General features: G+C 46.1%; 2 protein-coding genes across 2 annotated transcripts in view; both read left to right on the forward strand.

Annotated features, from left to right (window-relative positions):
• The window catches only part of LOC134667561 (short-chain specific acyl-CoA dehydrogenase, mitochondrial-like), a 185,925-nt gene that overhangs the window by 91,177 nt on the left and 79,734 nt on the right, over positions 1-15,014 (forward strand). The window lies entirely within an intron of this gene.
• LOC134667551 (cryptochrome-1) overlaps positions 1-15,014 on the forward strand; it is a 48,492-nt gene that overhangs the window by 24,815 nt on the left and 8,663 nt on the right. Inside the window, exons 5-8 of the mRNA XM_063524977.1 lie at positions 312-428; positions 1,062-1,195; positions 2,367-2,462; positions 3,612-3,685. Coding sequence (XP_063381047.1) covers positions 312-428; positions 1,062-1,195; positions 2,367-2,462; positions 3,612-3,685 — 421 coding nt within the window. The remainder of the gene's footprint in view (positions 1-311; positions 429-1,061; positions 1,196-2,366; positions 2,463-3,611; positions 3,686-15,014) is intronic.

The following is a 15,014-nucleotide window of genomic DNA, read 5'->3' on the forward strand; positions in this document are numbered from 1 at the left end:
AGTGACAGGATGGCCAAAGCCATGGTATAATAATATACTCCGCCTGGTACTCTCTTCCCGTCTTTTCTAGGTCACTTGACTGACACAAGCCTACGTCATCATGCGACGGCGCTATATGATAATATGCGATAGCGCTATATATAGCGGCCATGTTATTGTGACGTAGGCTTGTGTCACTCTGGGAAGAGAAGACCATGTTTTATTAGACTATGGCCAAAGCGTGAAGCAGGCGTGTCGAGAAATGGGCATTCTTTCTTTTTCTTTTCAATCTTCCATACGTCTATACTAAACATAAGCAACTTCTGTTATAGCACACTGTGGCAACGATTGGCGACCCGCCACGGCCGGTCGGTGATTTAGACCTGAGCGGTGTTAAGTTCGGCACGCTACCGGAGTGCTTTTACAGCGAGTTCACGGTCTTCGATAAGGTATGGATTGTTTTATACATAGTGGTTATTTAATTCAGAACCCCTATCAAGAAATACAAAATTCGGAACATGAAAATTAAATGGCCAATTTTGCATTCGTTTTCAAAACCATATTATATTACCTATTTCGGTGTTGATTTTCGTAGTATACTCATATCACCAGCATAGGTTTATAATACCCACATCTTTATCATTTGGAATTTTTATGTTCAACGTTCTCAGAATATATAAATGTATAAAAAGACGGAAAGCCCACTCTGGGCTCCGAAGCAGTAGCTAGAAGTAACCGGGGTAGCCGCTAAGATGAAAAAGAAACACATATAAATAATGATAAAAATCAAATACAAATACTTTGATAATAACGCCAAGTTACATGTCAGGTACATTCTGTATCGAATTTAAAATTAATTGGAACATTATTGGATTTGAATAACCACATTTAATTATTACAGTATAACATCCATGGACATGTCTTAAGGGGCCCACTGATTACCATTACGATATCGGCGTATCAGTTAAAAGCAAAATTCGACAGCTCGGAACAACTGACAGGCTGATATCGTCCGGCGAACTGGCAATCTGTGGGCCCCTTTGAAGTGTTAAGATTGTCTGCTACATCAATGTGGCTTTCAGACTCCTAAGCCGGAAGACTTCGGGGTCCACCTGGAAAACGAGGATATCCGGATGATCCGCTGGGTCGGAGGGGAAACCACGGCTCTTAAGCAGATGAAACATCGCTTAAGCGTGGAGTACGAGACATTTTGCAGGTAGAATTGATAGAAGTTTCTTTTTTGTTAGCCTATTTGAGTGTCACACTGCTGGACAAAGGCCTCTGCCCTAGTTCTCCATAACTTCCGATTCTGGGCTATAACCGCGAAAATCAAAGTTCGCAAATTGCGGGCATTTTTCTCAGTCAGTCTAATTACGCCTCCATTGGAGTAAAAGAGAAAGATCCCCGCAATTTGCGAATTTCGGTTTTCGCGGTAGCCGCTCTGTGCTTCCTCCGGCCAGTTGTAAAGATAGAATTTATACAAATTAATTGGGATTAGTCCGGTTTCCTCACGATGTTTTCCTTCACCGAAAAGCGACTGGCAAATATCAAATGATATTTCATACATAAGTTCTGAAAAACTCATTGGTACGAGCCGGGATTTGAACCCGCGACCTCCGGATTGAAATTCGCACGCTCTTACCGCTAGGCCACCAGTGCTTTTCTCTCTAAATTACCTATTTAATAAAAAAACAAGTGTTCCGTGAACAAAGTTTTGTACGGAACACTAAAAATTGCCTGCTGCCACTTTCTCTTAAATACATTATTTTCACTTAGTTTTCACAAAGTAAGTTAACCTACCGACTGCGCCATTTTAATACAAACGGATTGTTAGCAATCCTATAGTGAAACTGTCCCTGGCTGTGTATACCATTATGTCCATTATTCTGCGTTTATTTGTCTTATTATAGCATATCGTTTTACCAAATTCCAAGCCTAGAATCCCCTTGGTTTGACAGAAATGAATTTGAAACTGGTATTGACCCGCAACTCTACCAACTTTGTTAAATATTACCGGCTACATTTATCACATTGACGTGGTATGATATCTAAGGACGGGCTAATGGGGCACTAAAAATGGCACTAATAGTTCAGCGGTGTTACTCACGAATCCCAGCCAATCGTGCAGTTGCGACCAATAGTGCGCGTAATGCTAACTTTCAACCAATCGCGCGCGTGATGCGAACTCATCAACCAATCGCGTTGTAGCGGTTTCACACCGCTGTACTGGCCCCTGTCATGCCTAATTATTATTGCCCGTAAAGCCAGTCCCTAGATATCTGTGTCAATGCTTTATCATTAGCAGACGTCTTTGCCAGTGGTTGACGTGATGACGTCGTTGTTGACGAAGGTTGTGTTGTGGAGAAACTTACAATTGTATTTTTCAGGGGCTCGTATCTGCCGACCCACGGCAGCCCTGACTTGCTCGGGCCGCCCATCTCCCTGAGCCCGGCGCTACGATTCGGCTGCTTATCTGTCCGTAGGTAAGTACCAATCGGGTCTGTGCCATAAGTATCTATCCACTTTTCTATACAGAGTGTGGCGTGTCGTGACGGAGCGGAGACGGTAGCACATCCAAACAAGTGTGACGATGAAATTGAATGCCCGACGCATTGAAACATTGTGCTAATTGAGACTTCTAATACTTTAGTTTCAACGTTAAATTTTAATTTTAGTATCGGGTAACTATCGAGTAAGGGGGAGGCCTATGTTCAGCAGTGGACGTCTTATGGCTGAGATGATGATGATGATGATCGGGTAACTGTGGATATCATATTGTTATAGAAATAAATAAATGAAATGATGTTGTTGTTAGTACTTACATATAAAATAATTCGACCAGAAGGCCCTTTTCCGCAAAACTCTCGGATAAATGCATGCATCTTTCAGATGCAATGATGCATAATGCATGTTGGAAATCGCCAATCGTTATAATGTTGGGTGTTTCTGCTGAATACGTTTCATAAAGGTTGGGTTGATTATGTGTATGAAATATGTATTGCTTGGAAGAATGACCTAAAGATACCGGATTGCATAAAATAATACGCCCATGTCATCGTTTTAGTCTTATACTGTCGCTTACGTAACGCTTTTGCCTTGTATTTAAATACCACATTGCCACTTGTAAAAATAAAATAAATGACAAAAAATTAAAATAATATCTTGCCTGACTTTAGTTAGAGTAGGGGCATTAAATTGCTCGTTGTTTATGGAGTTAGAAAAACATATTACTGATCACGACTTAAATGTTACCCTGTATATATCGTTGTCTAATTACCCACAACATAAGCCTTATGTAAATAATTTTAATTAGATGTACAGGACTTTATTGGAACATAAAAATACAAACTAAACAATAAAATTAAACTATTAATATAAAACTTAAAATAAACTTGTAAATAAATTTAATTAATATTTATTATTATTTGATTTATTAGATTCGAAATATGGTTAAGGGTAACATTCCATTTCTAACCGCAGCTGCATTACTGTCAATTTTACTATGGAAATTGACAATGACAGCGACGCGTTCAGTACCGGTAGTGCAGCTGCGGTTAGAAATGGAATGTTACCATAAGTTTGATTTTAAGTGATGTTTGGTTAATTTTTACCGATATTCCGTTATGTTTCAGTTTCTACTGGGCCGTCCAAGACCTGTACCGCCAAGTGCACCAAGGCCGACTTCCGCCCAACCAGTTCATAACAGGTAATATGACTACGTCAAACGTTTATAGGTATTATGTGTTCCGTACTCCACATCGAAGATCTTCATTGAGAGAGTAACGCGATCGTTGACCGATCGATGCCGCTAGCGTCTATGCAGTCGCTCCGCTCCACGCCGTGACGTAGTTCCGCTTCCCGTCCCTGCCAACCATTGCTCGCTTCCCGCTAATCGCCGCCGCCATGTCATTGTTTCGTCGACCGTCTCGACCGATGGTCCGCAAATATTTTTTGCGTATATTTTTGCAGCATGGTGCTTTAACATTTCAGATCCAAAGCTCGGTCGATTAAATAGTGAGATATGGCAGAGATCGCCACTATTAGTCTTTTGGCGGTCTCGCGATCGAAGTCATCGAACGGTGCTTTTCGATTCTACCCACTTTTTTCTTGCTAAATTAATTTTCACATTCCATGCTGCTAAAATCGTTACCGTTAACTCGCATTTTCGAGATCGAAGTAGGAAGTGCGTCAGTGGTTTTTGTTAACAAGTGGTAACAAGTCGCTCCGCATCGGAGAGGGAACGTGCGGTCATCGTGCCTGCGGCGGCGGGGGCGGCGCGGCGGCGGCGGCCTGCGCGCGCCGCTGCCGGGGGCCGCGCTTCGCCGATAAGGAGGTTTGGATTGTCTCGAACCATCCGGTGAGCCAGTTTAAGATATTCTAATTTTATTGGCGTTCAGAAGTTACTTCGTCACTCGCGGAGGGTTCTCAGGCAGTAGCCTGGGAGTACCTCGTGTTGTTAGTTGCGGCGCGCCCGGGGCGCCCCGACCCCCGGCGCGGGGGCGCGGGCCCGGCGCCCGCCCCCGCCCGCGCGCGCCGCGTCTTCTGCTGTCGTCCAAGGTGACTCCGAGACACCGCGACGCTGCGGGCCACGGTGGGCGCCTCCAGTCCGCAGGACTCGGCGAGACGTCACACGCCCGCTCCTGCAGCTGCGGGCGCATCGCGGGTGGATCGCGCCAAGGTGAAGGCGGACCGCGACTGCTCGAGCGGAAGGAAGGTAAGTTACGTGTAAGCAGTGGAAATGCTACGAGTACAGCGACGATCGCCGCGTTAGTTGCCGCCCGTCATGACGTCGCTGGTGACCTACGCGCCGGTGGTGGCCACCACGATGGCACCGCCGAGGGCAACAGCATCACCGTGAATGCGTGCAGCTACGAGCCTAGCCATCGGCGCCTCCCGTGCCGATAACGTCCGTCACGCGCACCGGCGCCTGTCGAGCTGGCCGCCACAACGGCGCCTCTCGCCTCACGCACCTGAGCCTGGCGACGGTGGCCGCCATGATGGCGCCGCCCGCTCGATGACGCCGCCTGCCCCCCGAGCTGGCCGCCACGATGGCGCCTCTCGCATTACGCATCGACGCGGCGGCGGCAGCTGCCACAATGGTGCTGCCCGCCACGATGATGCCGCCCGCCACGATGGCACCACCACCTGCGCACTGGCGCCTCTCGCGCTGGCCGCCACAATGGCGCCTCTCGCCTCACACCAGTGCCTCCCGAGCCAGACGGCGACCGCCTCATGCACCGGTGCCTCCCGAGCTGGCCGCCACGATGGCGCCTCTTGCTTCACGCACCGGCGCCTCCCGAGCCGGTGGCGGCGGCCGCCACGATGGAGCCGCCCGCCTCACGCGACAACGCCTCTAGAGCGGGCCGCCACTATGGGTCCTCGCCCCACGCACCAGCGCTTCCCGAACCAGTGGCGGCCGCCATGAGCTGCCCGGCCTCAGGCACCGGTGCCCCCCCCTCCCCGAGCCGGCCACCACGATGGCGCCCCTAGCTTCACGCACCGGCGCCTCCCGAGCGGCGGCGGTTGCCACAATCACGCCGATGCTGTCCACCGATGCTGCAACTACGACGATGTCGTCCCTTGCTCGCTGGGCGCCACAGTATCAGTTTTGTCCTGTCCACATGGTTCCATTGAGATACGCAGGCGCCTATAGCTATGGTGCAGGTATAGGTATGGTATGGTACAGCACGAACAGACCGCTAAGCTCTTGGTTTCGGTTAAAGAATCCTCCGGCGATGGCAGACAAGGTCGTAAAGAGCCCCGTCCTAGCGCGGCTCGACTGCCCGGAGTTGAAAGCGGTAAGATATGTCGATACTCAGAGGAAAATACGTCGTGTTCCCGGGCTTCATAAAGGTGCTGATCGACTTCGCTGTGTCGCTTCGAAGTTCCTACGACTTCTCGAGGCCATGGAGTGGTCCAACCGGAGAGCAGCTAGCGACAAGGCCCTGTGCGACCGCTCGAAACCGAGGTGAAAGGCATCGAAAAGGTATGCAGACTTCACATAATTATCTCTGCTTGCTCGCGCTCTCCAGCTTAAGTTCCGTCTTACAAAGACGAACTCGTGCGAAAAGCCCATAATAAACAAAATGGGACGAATAAACCCGCTGCGCCTGAACAAGCTTGAGTTTCCGGTGCTAAGAGAAAGGGGCCAGGAGGACTCCAGCAGTTTCCATCTGTCTGTATTCGACTTTATCGAAACAGTTTTGTTACGCAAAGCGCCAAAATCGATTTTAGACTTGATTTCATCAGTTCGATTTCCTTAAAAGCATGCTACTAACTCGATGCCCTATACTAACTCGATATAGGGTGTCTCTTCGGATAAAGCGAATTAGACCATCACGCTCCTAGACATCACGTGGGACACGCGGCACAACACCCCGATTGAAAGTTTTCATTTTCGCGACATACAGGCCTGCCTTGCTGCAGAGTTTCTCGCAGAAATGAGACTCAATGCCTTCTGTTCAGTCTCAAATTCGCAAACTTTAGTTCATGGAGGAAGGTGAAGCCTTCGCAGTCCCCAGCAACACGGAGCTGCCGAAAGCCTCGCACCACTTTCTTCCTCATCTTATGCAAGCAGTCCGTTACAATCTCCAATATTGGTAGACAATGTACGAGGTAAGGCCCTTTCAGCGAAGAGTAACCGTTAACGGGCCGCATCTGCAGCGCTGACGGCAGAAGTGTAAACATGCAACCGCACCGGTACAGTATACATAAAACGACGGCGACACTACATCCCTTCCGTTACTACGGCTGTCGCAAAAAAAAAAACTGCTGATGCCAGCAGGTCGTCTACAGGTCGCGCTGGTTGCTTGCTACTTGCCAGGTCGGTACAACCCCCGAGGGCGACGGTTTATCAAGAAGTCACTGCGCGCCCGAGTGGCAGCTGCGCCCAGCAGCCGCCGAGACTGTCTTCGCCTGACAGGCGCCTTGTTGGCCGGCGTCCGCTTTCGAGAGCCCTCGCACTGTGCCACGGTATTTCTTAACAGACTCATTGAACTGCTACCACGACGTTTGGCAGCTGCCTGTGAGACTTGGCATGGATGTCTCCACCTCCCAGCCTAGTCTGTGTACTGCGACGGCGTGATAAGGAGAGTCTTAAAGCAGCAGAGCTGTGGTAAGCTTGCAATTTACTGGCGGTCCTAGTGAACACAACGTCAGACCGCCCTCTCTTACGAGTCAACGACCTTAAGAATGAGGCGTAGCTCCTGTCAGATAGGACGCTCCAACACCGAGCTGGCGGGATCAGGAGTGAAGTCCGCTACTGGCGTGACTGGCGCATGCATATAACATGCCAAGGTCTAACGCTACGTAGCGAACGAAACGCAACTGTCACTGTCTCGGTAATATGGAAGAACCGGATATTCCCGATTCCGGTACTGTGTATAGAAAACCAGTAACGGGAGCCCCTAGATCGTCCCCTTGTCTAGGCGGCATGTACGGCCACAATGTAGAAATGGTCTTTATGGTGCATCAAAATAAGATCAACTGCCAGGTACCTCTATCCAGTGAAGTAGCGAGCTATCTCAGACGTCTATTTCTATTATCCATGTTAGCTTTCAGAACGATACTCGTTCATAAGCCTCTCACAAGTGCTGTATATGAACCACTATCGGACACTATGCTCTGACGTGCGTACCGAGCGAGTAGAGGACAATGTCTTCAAAAATAGTGAAATGTGTTTCGTGCAACATTGTGATCAATGAAGTACTTGCTTTTATTGATAATAAACTGCATGTGATGAATGACGAAAGTCTAAGTAGGATCTGTGTTACCGCTTTTTCTGACGCGGACATTTTGAGTGCAAAAAAGTTGTTGTTTGAATCCTTACCTGGAGTGAAAAACATAGCCAGGAAAGGGGAAGGAAAGACACTAAGAGCTATCGACGACATAATATCAGTTCTGAGAGTGGCTGATCAGGAAGAAATTCCGATTTTCGTGGCGAAAGATCTTGGGAAACTACCGCCCGTTTCGTTCGATCATATCGACGTTACAAGGATTATGCAGGACTTGAATCTTTTAAAGCAGGAAATACGGCATATTAAAGAGAGATATAGCACAAGTGAGCAGCTAGAACTAGTAAAAACGGAATTGGAAATGTTAAAACAGGCCTCGCTAGTAAATAACTATGAGGGTATTTCAAAAATCAATGCACGGCGGGGAGCTTGTTTGATGAGCTCTTTTAGCTATGATATGAATAGTGGCCCGATGGGATTACAGCATTTCGAAGCTGAAGATGCTCCTAAGGAGGCTTGCTATGCCCCGATGGCAGGGACAGCACCATCATCATCACCATCAACCTCAGAGTCCCACTATCAGCAAGTAGAAAATTTGTCCAATTCTCATGAGGGCAAATCAAATTGCAAGCTAGTTAAATCCGTTGCGCCGGCTTCAAACGAAAATATAAATAAAATACATCTGGAGGACAATAACAATGTGAGCGGAGGCGATACTGATAAGAGGATGACGCAACCGTCACAGGTGATCGACGATGCGTCGATACATACGGGCGCGCAGAACGAGCAGCAAAATAATGTCTCCTTTGCGGACGTTGCTAAGGAAGGCGAATGGAAAACACAAACTAAAAAGCGAAAAAAGAAAACCGGACCGAAAAACAAAGTAAATGATCGTTTTGTTGGCCATAAAGGAGTAGCGGTTACGGGCCCCCAAACGAATTTTAAAGCGGCAGAATCGTGTGTCCCTATTTATATTTATAATGTCGCGAAGGAGGTGTCCGTGTGTGATATTGAAACATACATTGAAAATAAGACTAAGTTAAATGTGGTGATTAAGAAAATGAACATGAAAGCGGAAAAACCCTACAATTCTTTTAAGATCTTCGTACCTACTAGTAAAGCCGAATTATTATTAAATAATGATTTCTGGCCTGAAGGGGTATCCTATCGCCGTTTCATCAACTTTATGAATAAAACAGACTCAGATAAGGCAATAATAAAGTAAATCAATAATGGAAAAAAAAAGTAAAACTAGTTACGTTCAACTGTAAAAATGTTAAAAGATCTGTTGACTGTATCAGAAAGTTGTGTAAGTCTGCAGATATAATTGCACTCCAGGAGACTTGGCTTTTAGAAAACGACGTGCCTTTTTTGGGAAGCATTGACGATAATTTTGCGTTTAGCGGTAAGTCAGCAGTGGATACGTCGGCGGGCCTCTTGCGGGGGAGACCGTACGGAGGGGTCGCCCTACTATGGAGGAAGAAATTATTCCCGACGGTATCAGTAGTGCAGTGTCATAGTGTGCGCTTGACGGCAATTAAGGTAGTGTTACATAATCGTTCGTTACTTGTTTTTTCCGTATACATGCCAATAGATTCAAGCGATAATCTCGTTGAGTTTACGGAATGCATGAGCGAGATAAATGCAATCATCGAGAACCAGAATATCGAGTGTGTGTACATGTTGGGGGACTACAATGCGCACCCAGGTGAGTCATTCTCATATGAACTTGCAAACTTTTGTGCGGAACGGTCGTGGACGTGTATTGATATGGAGTGTTTACCGCCGGACACTTTTACATTTGTGAGTGAAGCGCACGGCTGCCGCCGGTGGCTAGATCACTGTATACTAACAAATGCGGCAAAATTAACGGTTTCAAATGTATCTGTGTTACACGATGCTTATTGGTCTGATCACTACCCTGTCCTGTGCGAGTGTGACATAGATTTAATAACACCAAAAATCCTACCGAGGGACACCTTGCGGCAAAATAAAGTAAAGTGGGGTGAACGCGACCAAAATCAGATTGATAGGTATCGTGAATATTGTAATAATAGGTTAAGAGAGCTCGATTTTAACCAATGTTTTTGCGACTGCGCAGATAAATTGTGTACAGATAAGAGTCATTGTTTACTACTGGATGGCATGTACAAGGAAATTATCGATACGCTTTCAATGGGCGCTGTGCTAACGTATGTCAATAAACGTAGTGTAAAAAGAAAAAAATATATAACCGGCTGGAATAGGTACGTGCGAGAGGCGCATGGCGAGGCTCGTTTATGGTTTCAAACTTGGATGCGATATGGCAAACCAAAATCTGGTTTCTTTTATAACCGTATGTGTGAAACCAGAAAAATATTTAAATCAAAACTTAAATGGTGCCAGGATAACGCGGAAAAGATTAAAATGGATATTATTGCGCAACACCATTCAAGTAAAAAGTTTGGCAAGTTCTGGAAAAACACAAACCGATTAAACCATAAGGCGGGTCTCCCTGTGAGCGTGGAGGGGATACATGAGCCCGTTGAAATTGCTAACTTGTTCCAAAGACATTTTAAATTAGAGTCGCCATTGGGCCCTGCGTCGTCGGTGTCCGGGGCTAGTTCGGATGTCCACCTGAAGTGTAGTATCAGCTTTACAGATAGCGATGTGTGGAGTGTTATTAAAGGTTTAGATGGAGGAAAATCCCCAGGGCATGACGATCTTAGCGTCGAACACTTACGACATGCGGGTATCCATCTGCCCAGGTCTCTGGCAATGTTTTACACGTTATGTCTGCGTCACTCGTACCTGCCGGAAAACCTGATGCGTACGATTGTAGTGCCAATAATTAAAGACAGAACGGGTGATTCCTCTAGCTTATCTAATTACAGACCAATATCGCTAGCCTCTATCATCGCTAAGGTACTGGACGGCCTGATTGATCGGCAAATGGAGAAGCACTTGTCACTTAACGATGCGCAATTTGGGTTCCGACCTGGTTTGTCTACGGAGAGTGCTATCCTTTGCCTTAAACAGACTGTGCAGTATTATACGACCAGAAAAACCCCTGTATTTGCGGCTTTTTTAGACCTCTCTAAAGCATTTGATCTGGTATCGTACGATTTGTTATGGGATAAGTTAAGGAAGGAAACAACCCTGGCTCCTGAATGCATATTGTTATTACAGTACTGGTATAACCACCAAAAAAACCAAGTCAGGTGGGGAAGCGTGGTCTCGGGGGAGTATAGGTTGGGGTGTGGGGTGAGGCAGGGAGGTCTGACCTCTCCCAGACTTTTCAACCTTTACATGAACCAGCTGATTGAGGAGCTTAGTAGCACCAGAGTCGGTTGTCATGTAGGAGGAGTGTGTATAAATAACCTAAGTTACGCTGACGATATGGTGCTGCTAAGCCCTTCAATCAGGGCGCTGCAAAGGCTAATATCAATATGTCAAGGCTATGCGGAAACGCATGGCCTAAAATACAATGCAAAAAAAAGTGAGCTAATGGTTTTCAAGCCCAGATCTAAAACCTACACCAGTTTGCCGGATGTATCTCTATATGGCACACCTCTGCTTAGGGTAAGTAAGTTTAAGTATTTAGGTCATTGGGTTACCGAAGATCTTAGCGATAACTGTGATATAGAGAGGGAACGTAGGTCGCTGGCCGTGCGGTGCAATATGCTTACCCGCAGGTTTGCACGTTGCACACATGCAGTTAAAGTGACGCTTTTCAAAGCTTACTGCCAGTCTTTCTATAGTTGCAGCCTGTGGGGTAGCTATACGCAGCGGGCGTACAGCGACCTACGAGTGCAATACAACAACGCTTTCAGGATGCTGATGGGGCTGCCTCGTCACTGTAGCGCCTCCGGGATGTTTGCGGAGGCGCAAGTCGACGGCTTTGCGGCTATCATGCGGAAGCGGTGCGCCTCTTTACTTAGCCGCTGGCGGGGCAGCGCTAACAGTATCATGATAGCGTTGTTGGATAGGTGGGACTCCCCCCTGCTGCAGCAGTGGTCAAAACTCCACACTGTAGTGAATAAGTAGTTAAGTACTTAGGTTAAGATTACATTGTAATTCTACTAACACTATTTTATAAGTTAATTTTTAAATGTTTGTAACTAACAACTATGGATTTATATCCGAAATAAAATGATTTTATTATTATTATTATTTGTCTGTCTTTCCATATCTCGGGACCATGGGGTCCCGGACCTTTGGGAGGCGTGCGTGGGGCCGAAGCCAACAGCGCAGAGGCCCTTTAAGACAAATTAATCTAAAAGCAAGGGATACACGTGGCGGATACCATCCCCGAACGCACAATGTGATACATCCGGAGATGGTCCCCGCCAGGTGCAAAGACTATTGCAGTGCAGCACTTTTGTGCTGCGATGGGAACTAAGGTCATGGGCTATAGATTTGAAAGTTGGATGGACTGGATAATGGGCTATGGGAGAGACTAGCGGACACCTGCCGTGACAATCAGTCTCAAAATTGTGTAAGACAGGTGGTGACTCGCCTACTCATTTAGTGGGCCCTACAACGGCCGCACGCACAGTGCGACAATAGGGCAACACTTCGGAGCGGCTGTAAGGTTGTCGAGAGGTGAGTCTGCGGTAGCCAGATCCCGGTGATCCGTTCAGCAGGCCGCCGGCGTTATGACATTTTACACTTCCAACCTGGAGCATAGGTCCCGCTCTTGCGACTCCACTCTGGCCGGCCAATCAAGGCAAGCACAGAGGCGAGGGCCAGATGACAGGGCCCTCTGGAATAGGGGTCCGCGGTGTCGCCACTCACCGTCAGCTCGCCACAAGCTGCCCCCGCGGGGTTATTATTATTATTATTATGCCTTCTTCCAACGCCATTAATAGCGAGACCAGCGCCTCCCAAAGCACCAGCTTGGGACGCGAGACATCTACTTGCCCTAATTTAAATAGCCCTACAACGTTAGGTACGTTAGAAGAAGTACGATAGAAGAGCTGCCGCACTTTTGCTGTTAGCATCAGGCCGCAGGGTCAATGACCTTACACTGTAGCCCGGGCAATTACATAGATAACTTTAACGCTATTATTTTGTGTCCGAAATTCGGCTCTAAACCAGATAACGTGTCTTACCGACTGGACTCTTAGAAGCTCCGGAATAAAGTATAGACCCAGTATAAGTAGGTAGTCTGGGTACGTCACCTTGCGAGAATTACACAAAATGTTAGGGGACACTTCGCTTATTTCTTTCAGCCACAGTCTCATCCAAGCCGGCCTCGCCTACGATTGCTTTCGATCCACGTTGTACTTAATAACTAAATTGGCTGGAAAGCTATTTACTTAGCGATATTTTCGCTTATGTTAATTGGGAACATGACTCGCCGAGATTCTGCGGATCGGATGCGATTTTCGAATGAGAAATCTCTTAACCAGTTTAACGTCAGATTCGAACCTGAGATTACAATTTCAATTCTCAATTTCCTGTAATTCACATTATAACGAGTCACTGTGATTTCATGGGTTGCAATATGGTGTATACATATTTATTCTTTCTCTGAGTTCTATGACAGTAGGTGTAGCCCTATCGCTTGCGCGCCCGCTAACTCGCCACCAGGAGATAATAAACAGGTCTCAATGAAGATCTTCGATGTGGAGTACGGAACACATAATATACAAATTTTACCTTCCAATAAAATTGGTATTATGTTTCCTTCCACATCGAAGATCTGAGTAATGCCTTCCTGGCAGGCTACTAGGCTACTTTTATGCCGACGGTACTTCTCCTCAACAATGACATGGCGGCGGCGATTAGCGGGAAGCGAGCAATGGTTGGCAGGGACGGGAAGCGGAACTACGTCACGGCGTGGAGCGGAGCGACTGCATAGACGCTAGCGGCATCGATCGGTCAACGATCGCGTTACTCTCTCAATGAAGATCTTCGATGTGGAAGGAAACATAATACCAATTTTATTGGAAGGTAAAATTTGTATATTATACACGGTGTAACATGAAGAAACCGAATAATTTTTAACAGCGTATTCCTGATCATATTTAGAGATAAAAATGTCCTATAAACTTTCTTGAAATTCGCCTAGTTTCAGAGATATTATTAATTAAAAAAAAAACAAGTTTTTATTGTTACATAGTGTAAAAGGCATTTTTGATGGTGATGTTGCTGCTATGGGACGTAGTCTAAATATCCTTATTGACCGATGTCAAAAAGTGACAAGTAAGTAACACTTTGCAAAAAGTAGGTTTTACGAAAAAAAATGTATAAATAAATTTTAAGTGACAAGTTTACCAATAACATTATTTTTTTATGTACAAATAAATTGAAAAAACAGAACAAAAAAAATTTTTTTTGGCGAAAATGACCTAAACTCGTATTAAATTTTTTACTTCTTTTGACCTCAGAAATGCTTGGTTAAAATTATTCGGTTTTCTCATGTTACACCGTGTAGACCGACCGCTTAAATAAGTCCTCGCCTGCGCGGTACGGGGGCGACGGGGTAGGACGACTAAGGGAGACGCCGTACGCCTGCCGCACCTTCCCCGCCACCCTTAGTCGTCCTACCCCGTCGCCCCCGTACCGCGCAGGCGAGGACTCATTTGAGACGAAACAGGAGCTGAGTTTTAAATATTTTAGGTAAATATACCCGTCTCGCTAACGGAAGCGGCTCCTAAAACTAGTGCGATAAGGATAAGGCGAAAAATCCCGCGTAAAAATCTCAAAAATCGAGGTTTCGTACTCGACTGTTTCCTCCTCCAAAACTTAACCAATCCTAACCAAACTAGGCAGTCTAAATAATTATGAAATTATCTGTGTCGGACCGTTTTGCTTTTTTCGCTAATTGATATCAGTATTGAATACTACGCCTCTCATTGCGGCATAGTCAATTAGGCCATTTTGGCCATTTTTGAAGGGCTCTAGCGCCTTAAAAGACAAAAATATAACAAAAAAAAAGCGGTCCGACACAGATATTGACAATATCTGCCAACCCACAAGGAGGTCCTTGTGGGTTGGAACGTTTGTGCATTCAATTGCCGCCGTAACAACAACTAATTCACACTAAAAACTACATGTATCTAAACCTACACGAAGCGTTTGTTGTTTTTGGGCGGTTAAAGTTATAAACATGAAACTTGGTGTGATTAATAAAATCCGAATCGCGCTTGGCACAAATTGCTACCTATAATTTAATGAGAGAAACTTTAATTAACTTGAAGGTTCCTGGCTTTTGTGGCGCTTCCTTGTAAAGCTTTGGAAGTTTCGGGAAGAAAACTTTTGAAGCAAACTTTTTTAATTTTAACGTTCATAAACAACAATTAAAGTTACTTCTTA

The sequence above is a fragment of the Cydia fagiglandana genome, chromosome 9, assembly GCF_963556715.1.
Source record: "Cydia fagiglandana chromosome 9, ilCydFagi1.1, whole genome shotgun sequence".
Taxonomy (NCBI): Eukaryota; Metazoa; Arthropoda; class Insecta; order Lepidoptera; family Tortricidae; genus Cydia; species Cydia fagiglandana.